Here is a 15,325-nt window from a genome sequence, read left to right as displayed (position 1 = left end):
AGGTGAACATATTTAGTGAATGTTAAGTTGAGATGGAACGATGACCTAGAGGAGCATGAATGTGTTTTAGGATATCTAAGTAATCTGCCAATGATGGTTAGGAATTTCTTTGGTGTGGAGGTTTTTGCCCGTTGGCTGCAGTAATGGAAAGGTTAACAAAAGGAAATATTTGAACTTCCAGAGTATCCTTCATAGAACCGACCAAGGGCTGTTGTGTTATTTGATACTGGATCAAAGCGTTCGGTGGGCAGAATACCATTTGCTCGCAAATCACACAGACATCGGAGTTGAATATCAACCTCGTCAAACCGTCTCTGTTTACACCCTGGTTTCTATGGCAGCAGCATCCTGGAACTATCCCTGAGGTGGCAGAGGAACTAAAAACAGGGTATTACAGCTAACAAATCCCCTCTCTATTCACAGCGACTAGGCTCAGAGTCATTTTTAATTTTCCGCACTATTTTATTCTCACTCGATTTCTAAGCCTAAGAAACTTTATTTGAAGTTCTGACATCATAATGTACTGGAAATGCAGTTCCTTTTTTGCCGTTTGCTTTCTTCAAAACTTCCTCAGTCCATAATCCATCACCTGCTTTAATTCTTATTGTGGTGGGGACTGTGGCGCTTGATGAAAGGTCAGCCTGACAGCATGTCCACTACAAGTAATATGGATGACTGCATGGTGTAATGCCAAAGTGGTTATTTGAGAGATGCATGAAAATGATTAAGAGCCATGTCTGACAAGCTAAGCTGGTATTTAGAGGGTGGGCTTGTCTGCTCTTTGTTAAATCCTGGTGGGATGTTAATGGGAATTAGAGGCTTAGAGGCGTCAAACTAAGAGAAATAGTGGCAAAGATGAGGCACTGTTGCTCGTAATATTAGTAGCAGTAAAAGTATAATTGACGGCAAGGCCAATATAGCACTATTGTTGGAACAGCAGTTGTCATAATAGCCGTTGGCTGAGACTGGTAAGTAAAGTCATAGCAGGACAAGCAGTAGAGTCATATTTTATTCTGCAAAAGACAAGGCCAAAATACTGTATGCCCTCATGACAAGATTCACAATTCAATCCTAATTAATATAATGAATAATGACACTTCTATTGTTCACATTAGTTCAACAGATTAAAGGGACTCTTACCTTTGTTGCATTTTTACACGTTTTTTGGATAAGGTTAAATTGGTATTAATAAGGTAATGACACTCTAAAATGCAAGACAGACCCACCAGGAGTAAAAACAAACAATTATTTCACTCTCATAATATTTAGTGAAAACTTCAACCAATAAAATTCTTCGGACCGAAGGACCTTATTGGCCGACAGACCTGTCTGTTTGCTGCATGGACATGCAGGTTTTCCGTCTGCTTCTTGTGGCACATTCGGGCCCGCGTCATCAAGGCGCGGGCCCGAATGTATATAACTTACCGGTGCTTCTGAATCCGAATCCATTGCTTTGGTAAACAAAAACTCACGTGCGTGCGCGGAGGCAGTAGGTTGTAAGTCTGCTTGTAAATAAAGTTTCTTCAAAAAAACACCACGGATGGGAACGAGGGGGTGGGGCATTGGAGGAAGGCGGGATGATTTGAATGTGCTGTAATTCTCAAATGCAACAAAGGTAAGAGTCCCTTTAATGTTGATGAACACAGACAAATAGCCACTAGGTTTGTTTGTTTTTTGAATATCTCCTCTAGCTTGCCCTTGTTTTATACTGCATTACCGAAGCACACTGACTTTTCACAAGATCCCTTTACAGTGGAGTAATGTGTTCCAGCGTCTTTGTTTCTAAACCTGTCAAAGTCTACACATTTCTAACTGAAAAACGTTGGATCATAATCAACACTAAAGATTAAAGGCCAGGAATGGAATGCATCTTTTTCACTAGCTGAGCTAATGGAGAAACACTTTAAGTCCCTGTCTGGGAAATGGAACATTGGCTTGTAAGGTTATGTTTCAGTTTGAGCCTTTTAGGTGACAGTAGCTTAACACGACTTAAAACAGCAACAGAGTAGACCAACTGAGTAACAGTAGTAACTATTACGTGAATTGGTGTACTTATGGAATTCATGTTATAATGACTTTTTATCACACTTTGCCGATACATTAGTGTAAATTATAGCAACAAATCCCTTCCAGTTGTGACTCCCGCTTCAAATCACTGTTGCATTCCCAAATGCAATTATACCTTCAGTAAACATCCATTAGTGAGTTTTCATTACTGTCAAATGGTGTGGCAGTGAGAGCAGAACTGTGGGTAGATTAGTGTGAGTGTAATTATAGTGAATAGGGTGATCACATTTTTTTGCACCTAATTCCCAGTTCCATACCTACAATGATGATCAAAGAGCAAGTAAGGGCAACAATGGCTGGGACAATGGGAAAGTGCTCCCCTGATGTTTGTGTAACCCTGGACTGCTTTGGGTTTCGGTGTGAAACATCCACAGAAGATTAGTGTCAGTCCGTGAGGGGACATTACATTTGTTACACAACCTTTCACGGGGTCCATCTCTAACATAAAGAAAACAGAGTTCTCTGATATTGGAGCCTTTAGGCCCTAAAGCTGGGAGCACATTGCTGCTGCATCAAGTGGCACCCTAAGCACATGTAGGAAGCGTTGAGTTGAAGGGGGCTTTCAGGGCCCGGAAAAAATTATTGCCATGGATAAGTTGCCTATTGTCATTTACCCCTATTTACCAACATTGATAGTATTGTAAACTCCAATTTATTGTGTCTCTACCAACCATGTTTCGTTAAACTTGTACCTCACTCAAATGCCTCCTAATTGTCAGCTGTGCCAGATGTTAGATAATTGTAAATGTAAATAACTTTAAAAAGTGATTAAAATAAAATAATGTTTCATGTAGCTGGCTTTAAAACCGTAATGTAATCAATACCAAAAAAAGGACTAACCTTCTGTTTGGCAACGACAGGAAGGACACGAGGGAGGCATACTTCCGGTCCAGCTGGCTCGTTGCCCCAGACCCACTGGGAAGAAGCTGTTTTTTTATGCCACTTAACATATCTGAGTTGGATTGATGCCACCCTGCTTTGCAATCTGCCCCTGTAAATGTGAAACAAAGAAATGTATAAAACTCATGTTTACAGACTTAGTATTTCTCCCATTTCCTATGCATATACCTTCTGGGTTAATCCACAACCGACCTCATATTCAGCTTCTGCTTAACACAGGATATCAGGATAAATGTGGACCTGAACCCTTATGCCAAGTCCAACTGAGGATGTCTGGAGGGGAATATAAGAAATGTTCTTTGAAAAGTAGAACTTTGCTAATTGGATCGGTGTAATTGATGGGAAAAACATCCATCTATGCCACTACAGTGGAAATCTATGCTGCAGTAAATTATGTATTGAAAAATAATCAAATAAAGTAGGAGAATTGTAATCTTTTTGATGAAGACAAGCTTCACCCTTGGTTTCTCAGCTGAGGGCAGATATAATCACATGTCCGGTCAGACAGGGTGCTTTATGAATGCTTGCACCTTGAAGGGAAAAAGACAAAAGTAGTTTTTTAATATTATTGATTAATTTAGCTAACTAACAATTGAGAAGGCAACACTGATTGACATATATAACACGTGATAACATAGTTATTTGAGTGCACTCTCTTATCCTCTCACATGTCTTCACTCCACTACCCCCTTGTTTGTTAATTTAAAGAGCAGTATTGATTGGAGTATATTCATTGCCAGCATGAAGTCTCTAGCTCACATCCTGTACCTGCATCTAGGCTGATATCCACTGCCAGACAGTAATCATTTCAAAAACAACGTTATGAATACTAAATACTATTTATCCTGATATAGATACGTTGCCATCACGCCACAGCATCTGCCGATAGTTGACTTCATTGCAGCAACAGTGTCGTCATCAGAATGACAAGGAATTTGTGCACTTTAATTCAGCATTTTATGCAACAGCAGGCTTTATGTGCAGGAAGTGACTTGTTGCTCGATCAGTGACAACTCATGCACCATTTTCGGTTAGCTTTCTGCTTTGTGACACAACAATTACAAAATGAATCAGGAGATGTGATTGTTGGATTTCTTATCAGTAGGGGAGGACGGAAAAAGAGAAGTTGTAACAGGTTCTTTGTTTAAAGAAAGGGTAACTGTTATACTATTACCTACATTTTAGCAGTACTTCATTACACACTATGGGGAGAGGGATCGTCCTGTAACACATCACTAGCTTCAACAGCAGTTAAACATACATTACGTTTATGGAAAATTAGGAATAACCGCTGTCTCCAATAAAAACCTGTATATTTCCTTGTACTTGAGGTAAATGGAAGCATTGTCTATTTGAATATTTACCATATTTATAGCATAATAAGACAAAAGAATATGCCTTGTTAATGATTGTATATGTATTCTACCAACGTGTCCTAGTCCTCTCATTGTGCTTCAGATTGAGTCGAGAGACCACTCCTTTGATCTATTTCAATTCCGCGTGTGTGTGTTTGTGTGCATGCATGAGTGCGTGCATGCATCCACACCAGCAGTCCCAGTCCCATCATACGCTCCACTACCACTCAACAGCCTGTTTAGAGAAGGGCTCACTGACTCTTCTCTATTCACCAAGCTAATCCCACTGTTGCAGGGCTGGAATGCTAATAGCAGCTGTTATGCTTCCTGTACGCATAGCATTGTCTTGTGTTTTTGTTAGTTTGAGTGTGTGGACAATTGGAAAGTATTGTCCAGTCTGACTATTTTTCAGCTGCTACCCATTAGAAAAGCTACTGAGTCACTAACAAAACCAATTACAGTTGTGTCAGTATAAACACCCAAGGCCATTACGCAATTTAGAATTGAAAAGCAACCTCCATCAGTGACCAAACTATTCTACAAATGTTTCTGGTTCCTGGCATCAACATGAACAGTAGAATGCAGAGCAATGCAATGTCCAGTTACAAACCATTAACTAGAACTGTAATCTCTACTCTGAAGATGACCTATGAAGCTGTTAACTCTCTGAGGAGGACATGTAGGAACCAACAGTCCTGAGTTAGCTATTTGCAAAAAGAGCAGATGTCTTTGTAATTTATTTTATTACCTGTATTTAATGCATCCATCTCCAGGTGAACAGTGCATACTATTACATGACATTACATTTTGATTTATCTGACGCTTTTATCCAAAGTGACTTACAATAAATGCAATCAACCATGAGGGTACAAACCCAGAACAACAGGAATCAATGAAGAACAATATTCTTAACATCCACCTTAAAAAACTGACCTACAATACAACTTATGAACATTTTCATATTAGTGTCAATGACATGATTACCTTCACTTTGATTATTATTATATCTGATCATGGAATGTCAAATGTGGATTTATAGTTTTAAAAAAATTACAATTCCATAGTAGATGCAACAATTCTAAAATACATTGAAAGAAAGGTATGGATGATATGTGCTTGGATTCCATTTATCAGATATGCTGTATTAAAAGCTTGAACATGCTATGAACCTTCTCACCGCTGCAGATGTTCTGTTGCTGGTTGAATTAATTAATGTGTGAGAATGGATGTATGGAGAGGAGAATGGGGTCCACGGAAACGGCCTAGTTTTTTTGCCTCATCCGTAATAATACAGGTTTGATTTGTTACTACTTAAGATATTTGCTCTCATTTCCAAACTAATTACTTTGAACTCGTTTTATGGCAGAAGAACAACTTTTTATATCTTCTGCACCACGAGTAGATATGTGAAAGTCGGAGTTAACTGCAGAAAAATACTTTTGTGTTTGGGAATGGGCTCTTTACCAGCACAAGTGATTTAAAGCCGGAAGAACTCCGATGTAGCTCATAACAAAGACAATTATTACTGTTGTAAATGGCCCACATTTAAACCTGCAGGTCTATTCATAGTGAAGGAACAGCAGCCTCCACACTCTTGAACGACTCTTAGACTGTGGGCCTGCTTTAATCTGTCTCCGTGTTCCATGCATTTAATGGAACATAAATAAGCCATCTGATGTGGCGAGGATCCCATTAACCTTGACCCCAGGAGTCTTCAGCTCAATGACTCCTCAACCATTGCTCCAATCATGCAATGCTGTGCATTGGCCGTCTGGGGGAATCACTTAAACGTCCGTGTGGCAGATAGTGATTGAGCAGACCAGTAAAAGGAAACTTTTCTTCCCTGCCACCAGCGATACACTCAAGAGGGAGCTGGAAGCTTGAGGGGCTGTTCCCACGCAGGGATATTTATCACAGGCGGGATGTGAACAGTTTTACGCTCAGGAGACTCCCAGACAGCAGCGTAATAAACGCTTAGAGGGAATAAAATATTCATGCAGAGTTAAATATGGATCCTGGAACAGTCACTGCACATTAAGCAATGTCAATACTGATCAGCACTGACACTCGTGCAGAATGGAAGGAGAGATGTTTCAAGAGTGAGAGGAAGAGGTGGAGAGGTGCTCGGACAGGTGATGAGCGAGTGCAGCACTCGGCTTTCATCGATGTTGACTAACCAACCGTAAAACAGAGATTGCTGCTCCGGCATCGGAGGCAGGTTTTCTCCTTAGACAGCTCATGCATCATCAACCATTCATGGGAGTTTGGACTCATGTCAGACAGACTTGCTCTCTTGTATACAAGCAAATGAAGTCAGGTAAAATTCAGTCAGTCTCTCTAGGTCCCAAAAAGTGTGAACTACGTTGGAAAAGCTCTTCCTGGCCATGTCAAGAATTGGTCAGACATGGTGGCCACACCAGTGATATCATGGGACTGACTAAATGGATCAGCATGGGTCCATCTGTCCAAGTGTCTGCCCATCTGTTATGTTCTGCAAATAAGATGCCACCGACTGGAAAGACTTGTGAAAGAGTTTCTGAAGAAAACATGCCAGTTTTCTTCAAAACTCTTAAAATAACATGAACTGGCCTAGAGTTAATATCATTGAAGTTGTACAGCTTAAGTCAAAGTGCTGAGATGAGTTACTGGTGTTAAATATACAAACTAAATTGTTTTTCATTATTGATTCTCATACCTCCGGCTCTTTGTCCAGACAGACAGTGAGATATATTGGAACGAAAGGTGCCAAAACGTGTACATTTGTCAAAATAAATCAATAACTAAATAATAGATTGGACTGCCAGTAAAATAATAACGGATGCTTCTTACACGGCCTTTCTGCTACAATTGTGGAGAGCAAGGTAATTTGTTCTGTTGTCTTTGAGGAAATGTTGGAGCTTTAAATGAATAGAGGTAGTTAAATTGATCTAGGTAAAAAACTAATTAAATGTTATAAGGACAACAGAATTATCTCTGTGACAAGTAAGTAAAGTCCTTGCACAGATAAATACTGAGATCGATGTAAAGTCTCATAAAACAATAAAAGTCTTGAAGATGATCTATCCAAATGAGACATGTCATGCTGGAGGAGTGATTTCATTTTTACTTATTTAAAAATAAGACTGTGCTTTTGTTGTAGCGCCATAGTCGTTGGAACTCTCACCCTTTGGACTTGGATTGTTGGAACCTTTTAAAAAGGTATCCACACATTGCATTTGTTTGACTTGCTTTTGTTTTATTGGTTAGATTTTTATCTGTTACACTGTGACGCATGTTGGGTCGAGCCACATGCATCAATTATTATTTGTTGACGTGCACATAAAAATGTATAGACATAGTTGGCCCAGCTCGAGCTCTTAACGTGAAGCCACTGGAGTCTGGTTTGTTTATAATGGAGAGATAACTGTCTCTGTGTCCAGCTCACATGTTGCGAGGCGCAGCTGAGGAGTTACTTTGTCATCCAATGGAAAACGTATCACTGCCAGTGTCTCACAGGTCAACACTCTGCGGATATCATCATCAATGTGCAACGGAGTGTTTGATTTAATGAACACCAGCGCCTTGATGCCGACACTCCAGCAGACTGCAGGCTGGTTTCCCACAGTGCTGTGCACTCATCTGGAAGCAGGAAGTAAGCAAATAATGCCACGGGCCAAACAGCTGGGGACGGTGGGCTGTGGGCAGAGACACAGGAGACTGCTGCGCTGGTTTAGACTGATGTATGTGTTTGTAGATGTAGGGACTCAGACTTGGCTAGTGTTTGAAATAGCATCTGGTCCAGTCAGTGGGAATTCACTCAGGATAAACACTGGATTGATAGATATTCGTGACCGGTTTTCAAATTAATCATGAGCAGAATCACAGTAATATAGTTCAGTTAATACTGTCTTGTGAATTGTTTTAGGAAGTTCTACTCATAGTGTAAATTGAAAAATAACATATTTTTAAGTGGTATTTAGCAAAATTAAGTTGGAGGTGGCAAACAACGGCTGTGGTTGATGGGGTCGAGAAGGTCAGTGGTTTGATCCCAGTCTCTCCCATTTGCATGGCTAAGTATCCTTTGACAGGATACTGAACCCCAAGTGCTGCCCATAGATGCACTGTGTGAATGAGTGAAGGGAAATAAACTGTACTGTAAAGCCCTTTGATCTGGCATGTAGGTCATTGAGGTCATAACTTAAGTAGTAGTCTAAGGTTATGAGTTCAAACCCCGGGTTAACTCTGCTGATGTCTATTCAAAACAGTCAACATCAGGTTAATTTGCCAGCAACCATTTATGTTTTTGGGGGTTTGTGTTGTTTTTGTTTGTGCAGTGTAACAATAAGCTCTTTTTAAATGAAAGGATTTAGTGTAATAGCACATTTGATTATGCTCATTCGTTTATTTTAATATTGTTCAAACCCCGGGTTTACTCTGCTGATGTCTGTTCAAACAGTCAACATCAGGTTCAATTGCCAGCAACCATTTATATTTTTGGGGGTTTGTGTTTTTTTTGTTCGTCTTTGTGCAGTGTAACAATAAGCTCTTTTGAAATGAACGGATTTAGTGTAATAGCACATTTGATTATGCTAATTCATTTATTTTAATATTGCTCTGTAAACTGGCAGGACCCCATCTAGTTTTTGTTCTGAGAAGGTGATCATAACATTTAATTTAATATTGCTGTGTATAGGCTGGTGGGGGTTGTGTGGCTCTGAGGGCCATGGGAAAGAAGCATGGTGCTTTATGAAATGCACATGATGCTTATGGAATTATAACAGAACTTTTCTGATCCATCACCACAACAGCTACATCGACAGGGATAACAAAATACATGATGGTCATTGGAAGAAGAAATCAGCATTGGTCTTTTTTGTCCCAATCCTCTCTATCCAAACACCCACCCTGACGTCCTCCCATTAGCATTTCCACCATTGCATCTGACATCAGTCAGGGTTCTGTCAAGTAAACAAATGTTGAGCTGAGGCATTTGAACAAGAGACTGATGCTGTTGTCTACAGAGGACAGTCAGATGTGCAGACAGTTCATTTTAACAATCTACAGAAAACATGCATTCATCAAGCAAACAAAATCATGCGATATGTTGAAAAATAACCTTCATTTCAACGGGAAAAAGCTTGCATCAGGAAAAAAACTGCACAGCCCCACAAAATCCATTCTACATAAATGTTTGGCCCCGCCGGCATCTGACATTTGCATATTCTTCAGCTGGAACACAAACATGATTGATCAGCTACTGAGGGGAGAAATACTTTGATATCACAGCAGAAGCTTATCTGTCAAAATTAAGATGTTTTTGCTTCAGCTGAAGTCCCTGTCAATTTCCCACAGCAAGGTTGACTTCCCACGTATCCTACACACAGCAGTAAGCAGCATATAGACTAGAGGAAGAGAGGGATCGATAGTGTGCACAGAATCAATATCATGTATGATGAATGATGAATGTCAGGTAATGTGCAGTATTGATATGTCTCCGTTGGGTTGTATTATTGAGAACTTTCCTATAGAGTAGGATCAAGGTCTGCTGACACTGAGCAGTGCGATACAGATTGTTTAGGTGCAATGTGGGTAAGAAGGACAAAGGGAAAGAGAACATGGAAAGACACCCAGACAAATATTGGGTTTAGGATACAGAATAGTTGGAGTGGGCAGGTGAGAGTTTATTAGAAAAGTGGATTTTGTTAAAAATTAAGTGAAAACCAATATATATCGCTGCATCTCTCGTATCCTCACTCTAATTTAAAGCGCCAACTTTGCCACATGCATCAGGAGTGGATGTCACACAAAGTATATCTTGACATTTTCTTAGTTGAAATGCATTGCCCTCATGGGAGCAGGACTGTATTGATTGCAGCTGGGCTCATTTTTCAAATAGCAATGACTCTCGAGGCAAAAAAAAGTATCAAATTACAGTGTTTTCCTTTGTGTGTTTCTCTACAGGTCTTATTCGGTTGCAAGAACTTATAAAGGCGCCTTCCCGGTACAACATCCGGTTAAAGATTCGACAGCTGCCTGCAGACACTAAGGACGCCAAGCCGCTCTTAAAGGAGATGAAGAGGGGGAAGGAGTTCCACATCATCTTTGACTGCGGCCATGAGATGGCTGCTGGGATCCTGCAGCAGGTGGGTTTGTGTGTCTGTGTTTGCACATGTTTGGAGGTGTATCGGTACACACCGTGGTTTCTAACAGAAAAACCATTGTGACGGTCTGAATTAGGGTTGCCAACTGTCCCTTGAAAAACGGAAACGTCACATATTTAGATACATTTTTTTGAAAATTTACGGTAAACTTGTTCCCAGGCAATGTCCTGCTCTGGGATTAATGAGCTGACAGCATATGAGGTGTCCCTTATTTATTTTTCAAGGAGTTGGCAACCCTAGTCTGAATAGACAGGCTTTCCGGTGATATGTGTTAGTAAGACGTGTGCATACAGGGGTTTGGAAACCTTGCTGGCATCATATGACATGAAGTTACATGAGGGTCACTGACTGTGGGTGATTTAATGTCACTGTACTCATTAGATTGCACTTGGGCAACATATATCTGTCCTAATCTAACCTTTGGCTGATGAAGTTGTATTTACCATGGTCACAGTTTGCCTACTTATCCTAATAACACACTTGTACATGACCATTAAAATGTATTGTTTTGTGCTGGATCTGTTTGGCCGACATAACTGAACAAAACTGGAGACCAACATTTTTAATTTGTTGTGTGAGCCCATCTTACTGGGCTTGGATCCAACCTCTAGTAGGAGCCAAATCTTGAAATTTGATACGTTCCTCTCTGGTGCTCATATATTTGGGCAACAGTTGACAATTTGTATTTACGTATTACCTCTGTGTAATACGTAATGAAACTGAGGACAGTATGTTTCACAACATTCTTAATTATTATAAGCATACTTATATTGTATTATTATTATTATTATTATTATTATTATTATACTGTATATTGTATGGTTATTGGCAGATATAGTATTGTATTTTCATATATATTTATCTGTAAGAAGGGTTCTGAAAGGTTAATTCTGTCTTTCTTTCCGAGCTCCAAAGACAATTACCTCTGTCTCCTCTCTTCTTAGTTGCAGAAGTGATTTGATTCCATGCACTAACATGATGAAAGGGACCATATTGTTTTGTATAATGTGACCAAAGGAGGCATAAAGAGGTTAAATAAGAGAGGTCCCAAGATGGACCCTTGTGTAGTCTGACGGGTTATTGCAATCTGCTTGGATTGACAATAGAGACTAAGTTCTTTCTGTCATGAAAATATGACTAGAACCAATTTAAGTGCCAGAGAGTCCCACCCAGTTTCATAATCCTTGCAAAAACAACAATGGGTCATGCTGTCAAACGGGGCTATAAAGTCTAACAACAGCCAAAGACTTAAATTCAGTCATTGTTTAAGATAATGTCATGAAGCACTTTTATTTAGTCAGTCTCAGTGCTTTATTGGGGTGGATTCCTGACTGCCAGTTATTGAAGAGATAGTTTGGCATTACAAAAAATATCATAATGTACCTACCTTAGTTTGATACATTATCTGAATGGTTTATTTGGTATAAACCAAATGTTATTCAGTTTAGCAGCTGACTCAACGACTGCTCCTGCTGAGGAGAAGCTTACTAACTTCAGTTTCCAAAGCCTTTGGAGGAATGCCATATTTGAGAGTTTTTAACTATGATGATTAGTTCTTGCATCAAGCTTCTCTGAACTGTTTTAAAGAAGCTCAACTATTGTCATTAATGGGATGAAAATTCATGCTTAACAGTTACTTTTTGAAGCCTGCAGTAATTATGCCTTTTTGTTTGCCAATGCGGGTTTAATAGTGTATCTGAGTTGGATCTAGCTGTTTAAGAAAGATGCAGACTCAGTGTGTTATTATTCTTAATAGATTTATAAGTAAATCTGGTGCTTACATTTACAGTCAGTACTGGTAGAATTAGAGACATTCTGGAGATCATCAACATGTTTTGAAGCTGGGACACTGTCCGATTTTATGGCTTGTGTAAAAAATGTACTCATTCACGTTTTTACAATTTCAGATCTAATGCTTATTTCCTCTCGAACAGATAAACAAATTTACAGAAATTATCTAGAATAACAACATTCAACCAATTAACAAGTATCTAGTTTGTCTTCTATTATGAGTCGGCTGTTCCACATGTTGAATCCGATCAAACATAACTTAAGTATAAAAGTCAATGGCATTGTTGTCTATAACATAATGTATGTGTTGAAAACACCTGTAATAACAAGACAAATTCAGTTGAGATAATTGAAAGCATCCCAGTAAAATCATCAATTGTGAAGTATTTTTCTACATTACAATATTTAGAATAATTGTAGAGTTTGAATTCCATTTTAATTATACATTTTCATATCTTCCTGCAATGAAACGTATCTCTAATAAAGGCACAAACACTACACTTTTCTTTGTTCTGTTGTGCACAATAAAGTGTAGTGGAGTTAATTAACTAAGCATCCCATTCAAGTGTTCATGTAAAATTAAGTAAAACAGAATCTGGTAAAACAACAGGCCAGCCTTCGCCATCTTATGTTGCACATGACTGGACATTGCTGTTTCTCCATTAACAAAAATACAAAACACAAGTCTATGCTGCAGACACATTTCTAACATAATTTTGATCTATAAAATGATGTTATACGGCAGCTAATATTTCTACAGTCTTGTTAGCATGCTAATCTTTTTGATGAACTAACAATCTGCCCTCACACTGTCAACCACTGCTAAATATAACTGGCCTTATTAGGGCCTAGTCTTACACGCAGCACAAAGTGGCACAAAGTACAATATAAGTGTCTTTGCTTGTTTCAGACCAACATCATTTTCAGATCAAACCCCCACATTTCACTGTTTATATGAGAACACATTAAGAATACGTGTTTAAATTGGCGGATGCACAACACGTGTATTAACTCAGCTTTTTCTCAATCCTGAACGTGAAGCAGTGATGACAAATGATTAATTATTTGATCACTCTTGGCCCTACACATATGATATTTAAACAAATCCGTTTTTTCTCTTCAGAGAGGTGTTCTTTCATTCCTGGCAAATCTGCCATTATAATCGCAATCTGCAAAAGTGTAAGCACACCTGGTCTTTAAAATGAATGGGACACAAAAAGTAAATTTGAACAGATCTATAAAACTTGCTCTGTGCATTTTAGTCCTTTCATTGATAAAATACAACCAATGGCTGTCGAAAATTGCTTTATAAACGTAGTGAAGAGCAGCAGTATTGCAGGGAGAGAAAAACATGCACATGCGCTGGACTGGTGATCAAAACAGAGAAGCTTGGATCACAACACACAATTATGTTTATATTACAACTCTATCATCTCATTATCTCAGGGTAACAAACATGTCTATGTGGTATCACAACCTAATTATCCAATTTCCTTGAATAAGAAATGTAGCAGTCACAATGTGCTCCTGTCAGTAATGCTCTGTCCTCTAAAGGACATCTCTACCTCTACAAGATGGAATCCTTTTGGACAGACCATGGAAAACAGAAGCCTTTCCTCCTGTGATAATGACACATTTACTAATATTAAGATCACAGCATAAAATTGTTTGGCATTTTAAGATAATAACACTGTTAATCTCAGAGGTAGCGTTTTTTTCTTATTCACCAAGTCCTTCACTGGAGACAAAAGACGTTATAGCTTCCAATCCAGGATTGTTCCTCGTGGTAGAACAAGCATTCAATGTTTAAGATCTTCCTTCAGGAATGAACCACAGATATACTTTAGATTTTATGGAGTGGCATTTTAAATTGGACTAAAAAAAAGGACATTTTCTTTGTTTTTCTCAATTCTATTCAATGTTTTTATCATGCGGCTGAACAATGCCATCTTACGTAATAGAACATCTTTGTTATGAGTAACTCAATTAGCAAGCCTTCATGTCTCCGCTGCTTAAAGGATTTATCAAATATTAAAGTGAGACTCTGTCACTCTCGCAGCGTTTTTAATCAATGACTAAATGGTAGATTCTATGGAAGGTCAAGGACTCAATTTATTAATAATATCAGAGAGAAAATCTGCTAATGGGAGATAATGACTTAACTGTCCTGCCCAGATATTCTCATTACGTGATTCACCAGTAAATTAAAAGGTCCTCTTCATCAGCTGTTAGCCAAACCGTTTTCCCAAATAAAGCGAAAACAACATAATGACAACAAGACAGTCAAGTGAGAAGACTGATATAAATTTTAACAATGTTGACAGCACAGAGATTAACTCAACATATGCTGCACAAAGACTAGCACAGGAAAACAAAATATGAATACATATTTTGAAAATATGTACATGCTATATATACACAGGTTCCACACTCTGAACAAAAGTTCAGATTCAAATAAAAATCAATAACACAAACAGTGGGGCTGAAAAGTGAATGAGGGATAAACAATGATTTCTGAACATCCTCAACTTTGGAAGGAGTTGCTTGAATGCCGACTTTTCCAAAACAAATATAGAACAGAAATGATCCTCTAACAGTGGAATGGTATGGCTTACAGGTAACATTGGGGCAGTTTGGTCATGTGGTTTTTTCCGTTATTGAAAGCATACTTCACCGTCTAGCAAACTATAGCAGTTGAACATTTGATACAAATCTAGACACACCTTTAGAGTTGTATCTTTTAACTTTTGTCAGAGCTATGCTAGATTTTTTCTCATCACTCTATCCTCTTGATGTTTTTGGAAACTAGGCTAAAACTGACTCACTATACTTTTATTTAGTCAATCACTCCCTCTTTTGTACATTTTCCATTTCTTGTAACTATTTGATTATGTGTGGTCCTGAGTAATTGGAGTCACTTTTTCAGTGCCTTTTAAAATAATACCTTTTTGGAATGGGCTGTTTTCTTGGCCTGTGAAAATGATGATTGCAGCATTTCTTTTCTATTGACACTGTTCTTCCTAGGGCCGTTAACATATGTGAGGGGAATAAGATCAACTGTTGAAAGATATT

General features: G+C 38.7%; 1 protein-coding gene across 2 annotated transcripts in view; it reads left to right on the top strand.

Moving 5' to 3' along the window:
• grik2 (glutamate receptor, ionotropic, kainate 2) overlaps positions 1 to 15,325 on the top strand; it is a 218,367-nt gene that overhangs the window by 78,212 nt on the left and 124,830 nt on the right. For both annotated transcript variants that reach the window (XM_061080963.1, XM_061080964.1), the window contains exon 4: positions 10,263 to 10,444. In XM_061080963.1, the coding sequence (XP_060936946.1) occupies positions 10,263 to 10,444 (182 nt within the window). The remainder of the gene's footprint in view (positions 1 to 10,262; positions 10,445 to 15,325) is intronic.

Source organism: Limanda limanda, chromosome 11 (genome assembly GCF_963576545.1).
Source record: "Limanda limanda chromosome 11, fLimLim1.1, whole genome shotgun sequence".
Taxonomy (NCBI): domain Eukaryota; kingdom Metazoa; phylum Chordata; class Actinopteri; order Pleuronectiformes; family Pleuronectidae; genus Limanda; species Limanda limanda.
Note: the sequence above shows the minus strand (reverse complement) of the source record. Positions and strands in the feature narration are given on the sequence as shown.